Source organism: Esox lucius, chromosome 6 (genome assembly GCF_011004845.1).
Source record: "Esox lucius isolate fEsoLuc1 chromosome 6, fEsoLuc1.pri, whole genome shotgun sequence".
In the NCBI taxonomy this organism is placed as follows: domain Eukaryota; kingdom Metazoa; phylum Chordata; class Actinopteri; order Esociformes; family Esocidae; genus Esox; species Esox lucius.
Window position 1 is genome coordinate 8,661,389 of NC_047574.1, and position 15,347 is coordinate 8,676,735.

The 15,347-nt window shown below is 43.8% G+C and overlaps 1 protein-coding gene across 2 annotated transcripts; it reads right to left on the bottom strand.

Annotated features, from left to right (window-relative positions):
* Window positions 1-2,645: 2,645 nt before the first annotated feature.
* LOC105021323 (transmembrane protein 100) lies at window positions 2,646-5,918 on the bottom strand. Of its 2 annotated transcripts, none has more exons than XM_010888908.4 (2): window positions 5,721-5,918; window positions 2,646-5,443 (listed from the first exon to the last, which is right to left on the bottom strand). In XM_010888908.4, exon 2 carries the CDS (start codon window positions 5,267-5,269, stop codon window positions 4,859-4,861), a length of 411 nt encoding a protein of 136 aa, XP_010887210.1. In that variant the 5' UTR covers window positions 5,270-5,443; window positions 5,721-5,918; the 3' UTR covers window positions 2,646-4,858. The 2 variants fall into 2 exon arrangements, with proteins under 2 accessions (XP_010887210.1, XP_010887209.1); XM_010888907.4 differs by having other exon boundaries at window positions 5,670-5,918.
* Window positions 5,919-15,347: the final 9,429 nt, after the last annotated feature.

Sequence of the window (15,347 nt, forward strand, 5' to 3'; positions counted from 1 at the left end):
CAATCATTAAAGAAAAACAATCTTATACTGTCAGTTCTGATGGAGTATGACAATTGAACTAAATTCACGAGGCCTTTTTAAGTGGCTTGATTCCCACTTGAAGCACGGTTTCTACAGTTTTAAGTGTATAATTCATTTTATTCCATGTTATGTGTATGTGCATGTTATGCCAATATTGAATATGTTTCAGATGAGATGATACTCCTTCATCAATATCAACAGATCCCCGTTCAAATCAGAGATGAATCATCAATCGGCTGCAGGTACCTTTGAGAAGCTTTCTAAACTTCACCATACTCCTTTGTCTTTTCTGATCTGGCAAAAAACATGCCCCCCCCCCCCCCCCCGAGACAAAAAAAACGATTAAAAGTCAAATGTTTGAAGAAAGGTCGGTCAGTTATTAGGCAAGTGGAAGTGTCCCTTCATAGTCACCTTTCCCCAAGGACACTCTGACCTTTAACCTTTTTCGAACGTGGTCCAATGGGGATGTACAGCTCTCGCTGTACAGGTCAAAGGGCATCGTCTGGGATTTTACCCAATCTACGGCGGAGCGGCTGAAAGGTGTCCGTGTTGGTGAGTGCTGAGAACATGACAGAAGGCTGTGGTTATGCACATCACCCAGCCGATCAGTTACTCACACCCGGCAGATCGCAGTAACAAATGGCCTTCATCAATGGCAGGCTAATTAGTGGAACCTGCTAATGACATGAGTCATGGGCAACAGAAGACAGGGAGTGAAACCTGTTGTGGATGAAAAAGAACTGTCATTACTGAGGCAGAGATAGGGAGAGACCGAGAGAGAGAGACAAGGAAAGAGGGAGATTGGGAGAGAGGGAAAGAGAGACGTATTGCTTTTTGTGCAATGCTGAGAGTGACGGTTGAAGAGTCAGAGTGCTGCTGTAAATATTAATGGGAATATTCTCACACACATAAACAAACAAACATAAACACACACACACACACAGTATGGAAGTAATAATTCATAACTTACATATGTTCTTTTTACCTCATATGTGACCCCTCATATGTGACCAATATAAGACTACACAAATATATTTACTAAAGCTATTAAGGTTCAAGAGAAGTGAATCAAGTGAAGCAACGTGAATCAATTAGTTAGATGGTATGAATGAGTCTGAGAATCTAATCATACGGACAAATAGATTTTAATTCACGCCGTCAAATGAATGATTTCATTAAACAAGGCATCTGGCATACATGTTAAGATAGTAGTTACATTAACAACACATTCTACTATGCATGATCGTAGAGAGGGGCAAAGACCACAGCCAGGAGGATATGCCCCACGGCTGTTAATTACACAGACAAGATCAATTTCAGTATAGCAGGCAGGAACCCGAAAAATATATAGATAGATAATCCTAAAATCATTTACACAGTTATGATTCAAAGTTGTCAACTACAGGCCACTGCACAAGTCTTAGCATCATATAAACTGCCTGAAAACAATCCAACTGACTGGAAAGGAGGCAGTGTGACATAATGCTGTGATACCATGTTACCACTGAAATGCTGCCATGGCGGGAGTTAAGTGGCTCAGATGGAGACACGCATGCAAGCTTTCTGACTGTGGTAACAGATGTCATTTCGCCATTCGCCAAATTGTTGGTGTGCTCTTTTGGAGGCTGGAATAATCTTAGCAGATGGAGACGTGCACGCTTAGGCCACAGCAGCGCCACTCAAGGCGCTTCTTTTGACAGTTGGGTAAAAAAAAAAAAGATGAAAACATCCCGACTTTTTTTACGCGTTATAATTATAACAATTACGACACATACGCCTGACTACACCCACATTGATCATATGCCCGCCCAAACTACTTTCAGTCCAGTTTCACGTCACACTGTGGCTGACTAAGAAGCACAAATGGAGGCTAATCAGGGCAGCATAATGAAGGCCACATTTTTAAGACGAAGACTGCAGGACCTCAGCATCACGGAGGTCACATCACAACACTCCTCACACTAGCCAAGGAATGATTGTTAGACAAACACAAGCAGACACACACACACACACACAGTATACGCACACTGTGAATACTTCATTTATGCACACAAATCAAAATGTGCAATTCAAAAAGGACCGCCAGCTGCAGCCTGTGATGGGAGACATGCTGGTCAGCATGACCCGTCGCAGTGAGTTTTCCCCTGAAGCCTGAGGCCAGTCCTGTGCTTCTGTAGCTTTCTGAGGAGCGTTGCCCTCTAACATAGGAGAATACTTTACATCAAGTGTAACAGAATCCTCCATCCTCCACGATCTGCACGGACCAGTGTTCACGGCCAGCGGGAACCTTCTCCTCTGCAACTCTGAGACTCCCTAACTTTTGCTTCGTCACTGTTTTTATCATTTTCACCTGGTGGATCAGTCTAATAGCAGTGTAAATATTCTCTACATTCAGAATACTAAATCAGTATCTTCTCAGCTCAGGACGATAACATCAAGTGTGGTGGGGGTATGTAACTTTGCCACATCCTCACAACTTGAACACTTTTGTGGGTCGTTTTCCTAAGAACCTTTTGTTGGACACACACACAATTGTTGTACTGGGCTTCTTGATATACTGGGTTTTTACTGATTGCCATGTTCTTTTAAGTTTCTTTTAAATTATTATTCACACGCACTTAGTATCACATTAAAATCTTGCATTTAATACAGAATTTGTCAACCATATTAACAGTACAGATACAAAGATATACAATTCATGTGGACATTTTGGAGCAATGCACAATCACACACACATAACATATTTAACATTAGGCACAACTCTGAAGTGGAAAACAGCATGTCATTGGGACTGATCTGAAATCAGTGTATTCCTAATCTCAGGTATTCCTAAACCATCCATCCTAATTATTTTTCCTTCAAAGGGACTGATGCTGTTTGATCTGAAGTGTGTCATGATGCACTCGTTACATAGCCCATACATTTCCCCCTTTCATAAGGGATACTGCATACACACATGCACACCCAATATATATATAAATACACACACACACATCTAAAAGCAGACATCTACTTTTCTTCAGCTGCTCTAAAACCGGTACAGTATCACAGACTGGACTGCTTGTGTGGACAGGCACAAAATAAATATGCTCTAATACAGTACTGTACACACTTCCCTATAATCTACAAATACTGTAAATCGTCATATATATATATATAGATATCGACATTAATATACAGTCATTGAAAAAGCTACCTTAATTGCAAAATGTGGCAACTAAGTGGTAAGACAATCGAGCATCTTAAGTGAATCCATTACAGCGATATATTGATTTTGAAAGAAAGGCACTGAATAAAAAGCCGGGCCTGCAGATGCAAGGTTCGACTGACTGACAGCTAGCTGCACACAACTTGTCTACACTGTAGAACAGCGGTTCTCAAACCTCTCAGAGGAACCTCCAAACATCTGAGAACTGAAGCCCCAGCTAACCTGTATGAAGCAGACAAGGGCCTGGTGGTTCGCTGATGAAAGGGTTCGGACGGGCTAGCTCTGAAATATATATCTAACACATGTAGCTGCTGACGGTTCCCTGGAGAGGTTTGAACCACTACTGTCGAACATGAGATATAGTTGCAAATCACATCCTAATACACAGCTGACTGCATTTCCGTCGGGAAAGTACCAATTGGGCCGGGCACTCTGTAGGGAAAAGGGGAGCCATTTTGGGTCGCTTGATGAATCTATTCAACAGAATTCTTATGGAATATATCTTTCTTATTCATTACAGTGAAAAATAAAACGTTGTTCTAGTTAACTTTTTTTTTTTAAATAAACGTATATATCTATATAGACATTTTTATAAACGTATATATATATAGACATGAATACATATTGATAGTCATCGAAAGTGCTACATTCATTGCAAAACGTGGCAATATACGTGCTAAGACACAATTGTACATAGAAGAATCAAACACAGGAAAAACAAACGGTCAAGTATTGAAGGAGTACTTGTTATACTTTTATACTTTTGGACAATTACATTGGTTAAATTGCGCCAGGCTAAACTAAATCAACATGTTGCATTTGACCAAGGTCAGCCAGTGATATGTTCTATGATAGGAATGTCGTCTGAATTACTTGAAAGTCAATAAACCTCAGTATGTCCGGGTGCAGCAAACATGAATGTCATATCAAATGCAAAGAGCATTTCAAAGAAGACAAAGTTAAAGATGTCTTGTTGCATGGTGATGTCATTATGTCAAACCAGTTGTTAATTCATACCAGTTCAAAGTGCATATTTGTACACACACACACACACACACGCACGCGCACACACAAACACTCAAATAAATAAATGTATAACTAGCACAGTAACAAGAACATTGATGAAAAGTAAACATCTCAGCTCATTCGCAGGCACGTCCGGTGGTGTCCTCTTCTCTAGAAACACTGCTAAGCTTTCCGATGTGAAAAGCAGAGATTAATGACTTTGAATGAAAAGAGTGAGCACAACGGCTGCTTCCAAAATGGAACCCTATATTCCCCAGACCTCAATCCACAACGTAGGAAATAGGGAGGCAGACAACTTAAAGGTTAGGGGGCGCCATTTGGTACTCATCCAAAGTCTGGGAATCGAGCCACCTCGGGTGGGTCATCCAAAGTTTAGCAGGGTCCACTGAGAACCCGTGAGCTGACCCCTCTGAGGAGGCAAGACAACCAAGTCAGAGGAAGAGGAACCTTTCCAGCGCCACTCCGACCCTGTGAGCTCTTGTGGCACGCTGCGTGAAACGTGTGCCAGGTTGATCGGCGGTCGCGTTTGCAGACTCGTCCACGTGTGTCTCTGTAACCATCCGTCCCTGCATTCCTCCGCCACTCAAATCATTTCTCCGGATCTCACAAAGTTCCCTGTTCGGAGCAGAAGAATCCTCCCTCCTTCTTCTTCCTCCTCTTCAGCCGGTGGACCCTCCAGCAGATGGCGGCCGTCGTGAGCATGAGCAGTCCCATCACCAGCAGCACCATGGACACCACCTTGGTCTGGTGGAGGTCCGGGGTGTTGTACATGAAGGTGACGCCTGTCCCGGCCACCCCGATCACCAGGGAGATCACACCAAATGGGAACACACAGCGGTACCAGGACTTCTCCGTGCCGCCGGTGGCCTGGGCTAGGTGCTCCAGTGTGGAGAGAGACTCTGGGGGTAAGACCAGCCCCCCCCCATTGGGGGACTCTGGGGGCAGGCTGCCGCCACAGTCAAGGTCTGGGTGAAGCACCGAGGCAGGGGGCTGTCGTCCTGAGGAGCAGCCCATCTCGGACCTGCAGTCCTGGGGACAAAAGTGGACTACGGTGGGGTTCCTCTGCTGGTTCCCCTCAAGGTTCTTTTCTTTCTGCTGCTGCTGGGGCTGCTGCTGCTTCTAGGTCCTCCGTTGTTATTATTGTTGTTGTTTATAATGTTGTTGTTGTTTTCTGGGGTCAGCATTTGTCTGGAGGGGAAAAGATGGAGACAGAAGATCAGGAGAAAGATACTGATCCTGGAAAAAGAGACAGACAAATAGACAGACAGACAGAGAAAGAGACAGACAGAAATTAAGAGTGAGACAGAGAAACAGAGATTTGGAGAGGGAACGAGAGAGAGAAAACAAGAAGACATGGAAAAGGGGGAGAGAGTGATGGAGTCTAGACGGAAAAAATACAGTGAAAGATTCTGACCTGATGAGATAGGAGGACTGGCTTTTGCATGCATCGAGAGGAAACACTTACTCTGGATGTGTGTGTGTGTGTGTGTCGCGCGATGTGGTGTGTGTCTGTGTGAATGCGTGTATGTTCTTTGTTGTGTCCGTCAGTGTCCGTCCTCACGGTGACCGCAGCACGTTGTGTTTTGTGTTTCCACGGCCGGTTTAAAAAGACTGAGAGGGGGAGAAGGAGGAGCTTATGAGTGGTGATGGGTGTCATTCAGTAATCGGATTGGCTGCCCAGGCACAGTGACGTCAGACTGGGGGCTGCCAGGGGGACAAGGAGGGGGGGGGGGGCATTGGAAAGGAGGGGGCGATGGGGGATGGTTAACTATTCCATCTCATCTCCAGTTCCTTGTGTCTGTGAGTGTTCGCCATCCACGCTGCACATCTATACCATGCAATGCAATTTGAGCAGACGTAGCACACACACCACATGCTGTCCTGTCCCCGCCCCCCCCCTCCCACACCAAAACAGGACAAATAAATAATAACACTCCAATTTTGGGATGGCAGATTCCTCTATCTGCTATTCTATTCTTTTTCCACCACTACTAATCATTAGTCTGCCCAAGCTTTTGTGGAGTCTAAAGGTGCTAGCCTTGTTTACGAACTGCACACCACTCAGATGTCTGTCTGACACAATAGCCTCTATAGACCTTGAAGTTGACTCTATCCCTTTAATAGTCCTCTCTCATCTCAGCCCGGGTACACTGTCTCCACTCCTGCATTCACAAGCACTTCGCTAATGCCACTGTAACTTCATGGCCATCTTCTCATCACATTCCCATTCAGGGCTGAGTCATCTGATCACTCAGCAGGTCTTTCTATGCACTAACAATGGAAAGGTGACACCCGAGTCTATGAATGAGACGGACCGTCCGGGGGGTAACCCAACCTCCCCGTTTGTGTATGGAAAGGTCACATGGCTGTGTCTGCTGGCAGTCGGCGAGGAGAAATTATGCAAGAGACATAGTTATATTGGGTCAGTGGGTCGGTCTCTCAGAGGGAGTTAGCTCGTTTTTTATAAAAGAGCCCTGTAGACATCAGAAGCCATCAAGAGTTATTCTAGAAAAAGATCTGTCAAGGACCCACTACTTAGACAATACATAAATGTTTTGGTAATTGGTCATGAAACAACAGTTTGTGTGAGATTGATAAGCAGATCCGGTGCCTTGGATAAGGAAGTAGGCATTGTTCCAATTTTACAAGGGGAGTGGATATTTGGCCCATGGACAAGCTGGTCATTTTACAGAGAGGGTGGAGCTATTAGTTGCGGTTCCCCATCTCATCTCATGAAACATATGGAACTATAACTTTACCATCTGAGAATTTGCAGAAATATTTCACTCTGGCTTAATCGATAATATCAAAAGATATTAAAGAAACTGCAGCATTATAGGCAAAACATTCCCTGTTTGTTGTCTACTGGAGATGATCTGCTGATATTAAGAAGTGGATGATCTGATGAACAGGCTCCACGCATCATTATCATTTGTGTCCGGCTGTGGGTACAGTCAGCTATAGCAGAGCTCTAGAAACGGGGCTGTACGGTGCCACGGTTTCAAGTGTATATGCAATGTCTGTGAGCTAGCTACTACAGCTAAGATTCCAGACTGTTCCACACTACCCTACGCAATTGAAAGGAATCGTGGCCTTGGAAACAAAGCTCTGGTCTACTCTGTGCATGTTCATTGACACTGTCCACACTGCTGTAATGTCATGTCACGGAGCTCGCGCGACAGTGCTGAAATCTCGAGGCCTGCTGCAAAATCCCATTCATTTCCCTGCATGTTGCTTGCCCTGTATGCATTTTATAGGCGTTACAGGACTTGCGCGCAATCCGTAAACGTTATGTCAGTGGAGTTATTGTACCTGCTACATAGCAAACACAAACAGAGTTAGGACATAAAACTGGATCTATTGGTTATTTGAACTGCATAGCAACATCAGTGGGACAAGTCTTGGATGAGATTAAAATGGTGCACTGCTTTTCCTTTTCCTAAACTGAAACTTGTTTTTGACAGATTTAGTTTATTTGATTGTGTGCTGCATGTTATTGACATTCTTCCTCTATTTTAATGCTGATTGAACGCCAGCCGGTTTTCAACCAAAACGGGACGAGTAATTCTGCTGTTAACCGTGACCTGTTCACAACCACCCTGTCACGTTTTTCAACTCAGTTCCAAAGTCAAAACCTTTGTGCCCTGATCTAAATTATTCAGAGATTTGAAGTGTTCTTGGTGTAAACCAAAGGAGGTGTAGGAGGTTCTAAGAGCAAGGGGTTAAAGCAGTTTATTGGTTCAATTTGTTTAGCCGGCTAGTTGAATTACCTGTTTTTATGTCCTTGAGCAAGGGACATAACCCTAATTGCTGTGGTAAAGTGCTTTGGAAAAGATCACCAATGTTATTTAATTTCAACATGTAAATGTAGTCCAATGCTGTTTATATTCAGATATGGGCTGCCATTGAAGAAAAGTGTCCCGTACAATTTACTAGAGTCAAAAACCTGGAGTCCATGTACTTTGATTTATACTTGAACACTAACATTTTCTAAACCAGTGGTTCCCAAACCTTTTTCAGCCAGGGCCCTCAACTTTACATTCAATACATTTCACAATTAATTTAGAGTAACGTTCCATTGTGATGATAGAACAGCTATGGCGTCCAGAAAGAATTATAAACAGGTAGTTTGAAGGGCTTAAACATATACAACCCACCATTATGAAAGGGGGACACATTTGTGTATTTGCCTAACGTTGCTTTGAGAGTGTTGGAGCACGCTCATTCTTTCCCAAAGTCGTAATGTGAACACTTAGGTGCTGTTCAAGGTGATGAGGTACTGTTCAAGGATGATTTTTTCAGAGTAGCATTCAGAGAGTGCAGATTGACTATTAGGAGAAGCTCCGGTGGGAGTAAGATCAGTCTTTATCTTTTTACTGGTCCTTGTCATCACCAGGGTTTACGACGCCTGCAGCTAAACCTTCCAGCGTTATCCCCATCATTTCCCCAGTGGGAGGGCAGCACGCGTGGCTCACGCACTAGCATTGGTTCAGCCCCCACCCCCTTAACATTAGGAAAACGTCACCATAGAGATAGACCCCGGAGGACAAAAATACGCTTCTGGCAGTATTCCAGTCGTTGAAGGCGTAACTGATTTGAGCGATGCGCCTGCTGTATATCCAATGCTAGCGGTCTGTTCACGTGAGTGATTCCATCCTTTATGTGCTGTTGCATACCTTTTGTGTAAGCCCCATGTCGCCTGGCTGAAAATATAAAATTGTGACCACAATTTTATACCACAAAAAGGCACATGTCAAATGTCACAATAAATGCTACCTCCCTGTGTTCACTGTGACAAAACGTTTGCACCTGTATTCCAACATGTGGCGTGTAGTGAAGCTGTAAGGGGAACGGCGCATCACCTATTTAAGCAGCATGCTCGCTCGCTCTAACTCAATCTGTGAGAGACGCGTAGCCTTTAAGAAAAAATTAAACACCATGTCACAGGTTTAGGCACGTGAACACAAATGTGCCACTATTCCCCTTTAAGTAATGACCTGGGGGCGTGGGGGGGAAAGTTGTGAGTGTGACTGTTTTTTTGTGCCAATTTCTCATTGTGCCTTTTTTTGCCTATCAGCAAGGGAATAAATGAAAAAGGGAATCTATCCACCTGTCCCTATGTCTGAGTGTATGTGCATGTGAGAGCAGACAATGTGGACGAATCTAACAGCGATGCACATGCCCGGCGTAATGGAGGTTGTGAATGACTCAACACGCGTGGGGCGAGAGGAGCGAGGGACAGACGGAACGGTGGAGGGAGGGATGAGGGAGGAACAGGGATATAGATAGAACTGGACAGATGAGGGAGCTAAGAAAAGATCTGTTACGTTATTGCCAGCATGTTATTGTGTCTTATGCACTCAACAATGCCCACTACTATCTTAAATACTCAAGACCACACAGCAAACACACGCACAAGCCTGTCAGGCGGTTTCAGGCTGGGGGAAATACTTCCAGTCCACTGACATGCTTGATTGCTGGTGGAAGGTGAAAACACACAGGGCAACTCTGAGGAAACCCATTTCAGGGACGTGATTAGTGTGCTGCAGCGTGAGTGTGTTTGTGAATGTATGCGTAGCTGGATGTGTTTTGTTGGTCGCCCCGGGAGGCCTGTAGGGGGTTGATTTGGTCTCTTGCTGCTGAAGGCGACATACCGTACCTCGGTGAAATTACCACCAGACCTCTGGTGCATGTATTTTTCAGAAACATTTCCTGTCACTGGAGGCAAATCAATAATCCTGAAAGCCTCACCAATCGGTTAAGGCATTCCAGGTAATTGAACTGCATTCGGTGACAGGAGAAGTTTCACAGGGGAAAAAAAACTAAACTAGAAGGCAGATAATTATTTCGGGGGAGATGGAGGATGTGTCCTTCAGCGATTGGAGAGCGATCCAAAGCCTACACATCTCCCGGAGTGAAAAAGGCTATTTAGAAAGAGGCATTGCTTAAAGAGCAGACGGCACTCGTCTGTGGCCTTCCCGCACTGCTGTCACTACAGTCATGTCAGGGGGCTGATTGCAAGCTAGCTGTTCATAGACTAAACCCCAATGATTCAGCTGTGTCTGTAGAGGGTGCCTGCTGCACCTGGGTGGGTGTGTGTGCATGCAGGGGTGTGTGTGTGTGCACACTTCATGTGGGTGTAGGTCTTTGTGTGTGATAAGACGAAACCGTTGGCACCTGTCAGAGATTCACCCACAGAACTCACCCTTGGCATCTGTCAGATTCACTCACAGACCTCTCCCTTCGCACCTGTCAGATTCACCCACAAAACTAACCGATCAGCCTGTCTGTTGCCTGCCAACTCCAAATGCCTTGAATTCTAAGCATTGGCACTGGGGCCTACAGTTTATCAACCTCCTGAAGAGCAGTTCAACACATCTAGGATCAGCATTGCTATTTAGATCATAAATAATATTACAGTGATATGAACTGATGCTAGATCAGCCCTTCCAAGATGCCATTTTGAAGCATTTCATTCATAGCACAAGGTCCGACAGATTAATTTGATTTCTGCTTTCAACTCAACCACTTTAACTTGGAGAAATGTGACAGGCTTCCTCATTTTGTGCACAGGGAGCAATTAGGGTTGGCTGTGTTAATTAACAACGGAAAGATTTTCAACAGGTTACAGGCCAGATGCTTTTCCACCCATTCATAAACATTTGTGCAGATGTACAGGAAGTCTGGAAGAAATCATGATCAGTTCATTACAACCCAGATCCCAGTCCATTACAACCCAGATCCCAGTCCATTACAACCAAGATCCCAGTCCATTACAACCAAGATCCCAGTCCATTACAACCCAGATCCCAGTCCATTACAACCCAGTCCATTACAACCCAGATCCCAGTCCATTACAACCCAGATCCCAGTCCATTACAACCCAGTCCATTACAACCCAGATCCCAGTCCATTACAACCCGGATCCCAGTCCATTACAACCCAGATCCCCACTCTCAATTAAAACACAGTCATCTGGAGACAACGTAATGAATAGTCCTCTAAGTGCCACGTTGTAGATAAGGCTGCAATCTTCTGCCATTTGATTCGGTCTTTGATCACAGCTTGTGTCCTGTGCAATGAGAGGCAGTGGGGAGAGTAAAACAAACTGTGGACAAAATGTGGTTTGAGCTTCATGTTTAATATCATCAGTATCCAGGAATGAATGAACTCTTTGGAGCTGGTTTTGGCTCAGTGTGGACTATTTTCATGCTAATCCTTAATCTCATTGACTCAGGGATAGGGGTTTCAAAGATAAGGGTGATTTAGTGGAGAGAAAAAACGAATTCCATGTGATGGACTGTGAGTAATGGTTAGTGGAATGAATTTCAGACTAACTTAGGTGAAGATGCTGTTGATTATAAATCCACTACAATGAGGGGTCCACAAAGACATGGTTCGACAAGGTTGGTGTGGAGGATTCTGAGTGGCTTGCACCAAGCCCTGACCTCAACCCGACTGAACACCTTTGGGATGGACTGGAATAGCGATTGTGAGCCATGTCTTCTCGTCCAACAGTTCATATAGGTGTGATGGTCTGGTGTCCACATACGTTTGCCCATATAGTGTATATTTGGTTAATCACAAAAGTCACAGACTGCATCTTTATGAGATAAAACACAAACATAAAATGTTAATACATTTCTATGAGCAGATTTTGGCTACTTTGAAAGAAGGTGGACATGGACATGCCTCATAAATTATATAATCATGGTTAAATCATTTAAAAAAATATTCTGATTATCTGTGTGCAGCATTTTAAGCAAATGATGTATGCCATGCATGACAGGAAATAACCTTTTTTCACATGATACAATTAAAAAGAACAGTGCATCATATATGTTGACAGCAGCAAGCTGTTGGATGCCAACTATGTGATTTAGCTTGGTCAACTATGTAATATTTCCTGAGCCGAGCAGGGTCATAGGAGTTATGTCAATGATTGGATTTGAGGCAATGTCTGTCACTATTGGTTTTCACAGCTGCCTCAAGGGCCTTTCCTTTAAGTATAGCTCCCAATGTTTCTTTGTTTGCACATCTAGTGATGCTTCTAGGCTTGGTCTATCTGCTTATGTGCATGCTAAATCTGCCTCTTGTTCCTTCTCTTTTTTCATTTGTTTTTCCTAAGTGGCAAAGGATAACTGCGGTTTTGCAGTTTCTCTCAACTCATTGCTATCTGATGAGTTCCTTGAATTTGGGGTTAAACTTGAGTTACCCGGGACGGCCACGCCCAAGAGCAGTGTTCTAAATTAACCCTGGTCAATGTAAGATAAGGGGCCTGGGTCTTATCCACTATCATGCACCCTGGTAGGGTGTCCAGCAGAAATGATTGAAGTAGGAGGTGTCTACAATCCACTGTCTATTAGACACAGGATCCACAGTGATTATGATTGATTCTGGCTTCTTTCCGAAAGCGAGTGAACCCCTTGGGAATGGTATAGGGAGGAAGGAGAATATGCAGGAGACCAAGAAAGAGGAGAAATACTATGTCGAGTGGAGGGAAGACTTGCAGCATTTGCTGCAACCGCGGGTCAAAGGCTACGTAAGTACTCTATATATAATATGGACGTTTGTGTCCCGAAGTCTAGGTGTGAAAATAATCTTTGGGGAGGCAATCTGTATTTAAATGCTATATTATTAGAGGTGTTTTAAAAAATATCGTTTGCCTTCATGTAAATTTGTTTTGGATTCATTATTAAATGGACTGGGGAGTAATTCGGGCTCTCTGAATTACACTTGGGTATAGCTGTGGGAAGATGTTTTGATCGGGGGCGGCGGGGTTGCTGAAGATGGCTGATTGCGGGGTGGTATTGAACAGATGTCCAACAGAAGGACCATGCTGAGCCATCGGACGGAGTGATGCTTGTCGCCCTCTTGGACGCACAGAAGACGCGTGCTCATCTGCTAAAAGTGAATTTCAGAATGTCAGCAGGCGTTGCTGAGGCAACGACGGGGGAACGGGGGGGGGGGGTGTCTATCCACTGGGGCATGGAAAGAATGCTCTGCTGATGTTCTGCTCATTAAATACTGAGCATTTCCAACCCAGTCCAAATATAAACATTTAACAGCCAGAGACCCAGGTGAAGCATGTAGACATATTCCACATCATCTGACATGATATCCTCTTTCAGCCTAAAAGGAATATGACTCTGGACATATTTAGCAATTTCACCTCTGTTTCCATTCCAGTCTTTTCTGTGCATTGCTGTAATGTATAGCTACCACCGCATTCTCGAAGGACTTGCCTAAATGTTTTTCTGAGATATGAATGGTTTCTCATGTTTGTACATTCTTAGTTTCATGAAACTTGTATCTCAGTCTGAAATAAAATAATTTTTGGTCCCGTTCTGGGTCTCTTGTTTGTTTGTTGTGCTATTCTGAGAGTCTGGTCAGAAGTGAAAATGTCAGTGACATTTATGTTTGAGTCAGTGTTACAGACAGTTTAAGTGCAAAATTGGATTGTGTAACGTGGCCATATGATTATTGCTAACAATAACCTCACAGCTAACAGTTAAATGAACATAGATTAGGTTACTTACATTGACTGCACTTCTATTTCTCCAGGACATTATTAGATTCCCACGTCCTCTGTTACTTATTATTATCTGGAAGACCGGAACTCTACCAAACCATTCCGACCATCAGTCTTTAAACGGGTCGCTATGTTGACGGAGATAATTCAATTGATCTGTAGCATTTTCTCAATGCTGGTCTACAGATACTTTTTCTTAGTTTCTCAATCAATAAATATCCAGCTAAACGAATGGAACAGACGCATCCGATCCTTACTCTCCTAATCCATTACTACAGTGACAATAGGCCTTAACACAGGACAAATCGTAGACCCTAAGAGCAGGTTGACTGCAGGAAATTCTCTCAATCTCTCCCTGCGTCTGCTTTCAGCCCATAAGGACTGGAGGGCTGGAAGTGGCAGCGTGGCACCCAGTGCCATGCCAACCTCATCTGGTCCTCCGCGAGAAGCAGGCTTCAGTTCCTCCCAAAATAGTCACATCCGTCTTTTTGAGCTGTTCGGATTCTTGCCAGGAGAGAAGCTAGTGGGAGTGTCAGATGTTGAACATATGGGGGTTGGCATGAAGAGTGAAAAGAGGCTTGTGGTGTGCGGGGTGAATAGTTTGAGGGGGTGGGCAACCAGTTTTTTAAAGACTTTCTCTGCATCTGGATTTTGTATCAGAATTTGAAATTAACGAGCCTTATTTTCGCTCATGCAAGGGTGTAGAGCTGCTTCAACATACAGGAGATTGTATGTTTGAGGAAAACATTTCTCCAACCCAGAGACACACTCACACTTGAATGAACTCCGCTCTCCTCCAAGATTACAGAAGGATGGTGAAAACCGTTGAAGTCTATATATTGCTGTAATAGTGTTTCCTGAGTGTGTGTGTGTGTGTGTGTGTACTCGCATGTACATGTACAAATTATTACGCTGCACTTTCTTTCAGACACGGCAGACCAGAGCTCGGTATACACTGTAAGATAGTGTTGCATGAGTTGACTTCTAGCACAGTCCCTGCAGTTCTATAAGCAGGCCTGGAAAGGCAAGTGGGTGGTGTGTAGTCTGAATGACCCGAGTAGCCTGTTTATTTGTAATTATCCATTATTTTAAATAAGTCATTGTGCCGTTTTCTCTAAACTGCCTGTAAATAAATATTCAGGATATCAGTTGAGACTGCTGGCACAAATGGATTAGAGTTTCTCTGCTTCGCCTCTCATTTCCTGATCTCCAGACAGGCACAGACTATTGGCTCCAGTTCGCATTACTTGCTTATCACAAATGCCCTTCATGCTCAACCCAAATAAAAAGTATAAATCATAGCTCTATGTTATACATATTAGTCTAGGTGTGGAGTTATCTGACAGCATGTCCATTTACGTTACGTTTTTTGGCCTTAGTTTTAGAGAGCAACTGTTTAATTAGCTTCTCTCTCTGGAAGGATTTCATCCTCCACCAAAGCAGTATTGAGCAACTTTTTCTTTCTTTTCACTGGGAAGATTACAATGTAATGTAATGTTACTTCTCAATATTTGCCATTTATCCAGTATTTCCCAAGCAGCATTTGCCAGAAATACCTCT

Coding starts and splice junctions, on each gene's coding strand:
- LOC105021323 (XM_010888908.4), bottom strand. CDS start 5,269: ATGGGCTGCTCCTCAGGACGACAGCCCCCTGCCTCGGTGCTTCACCCA.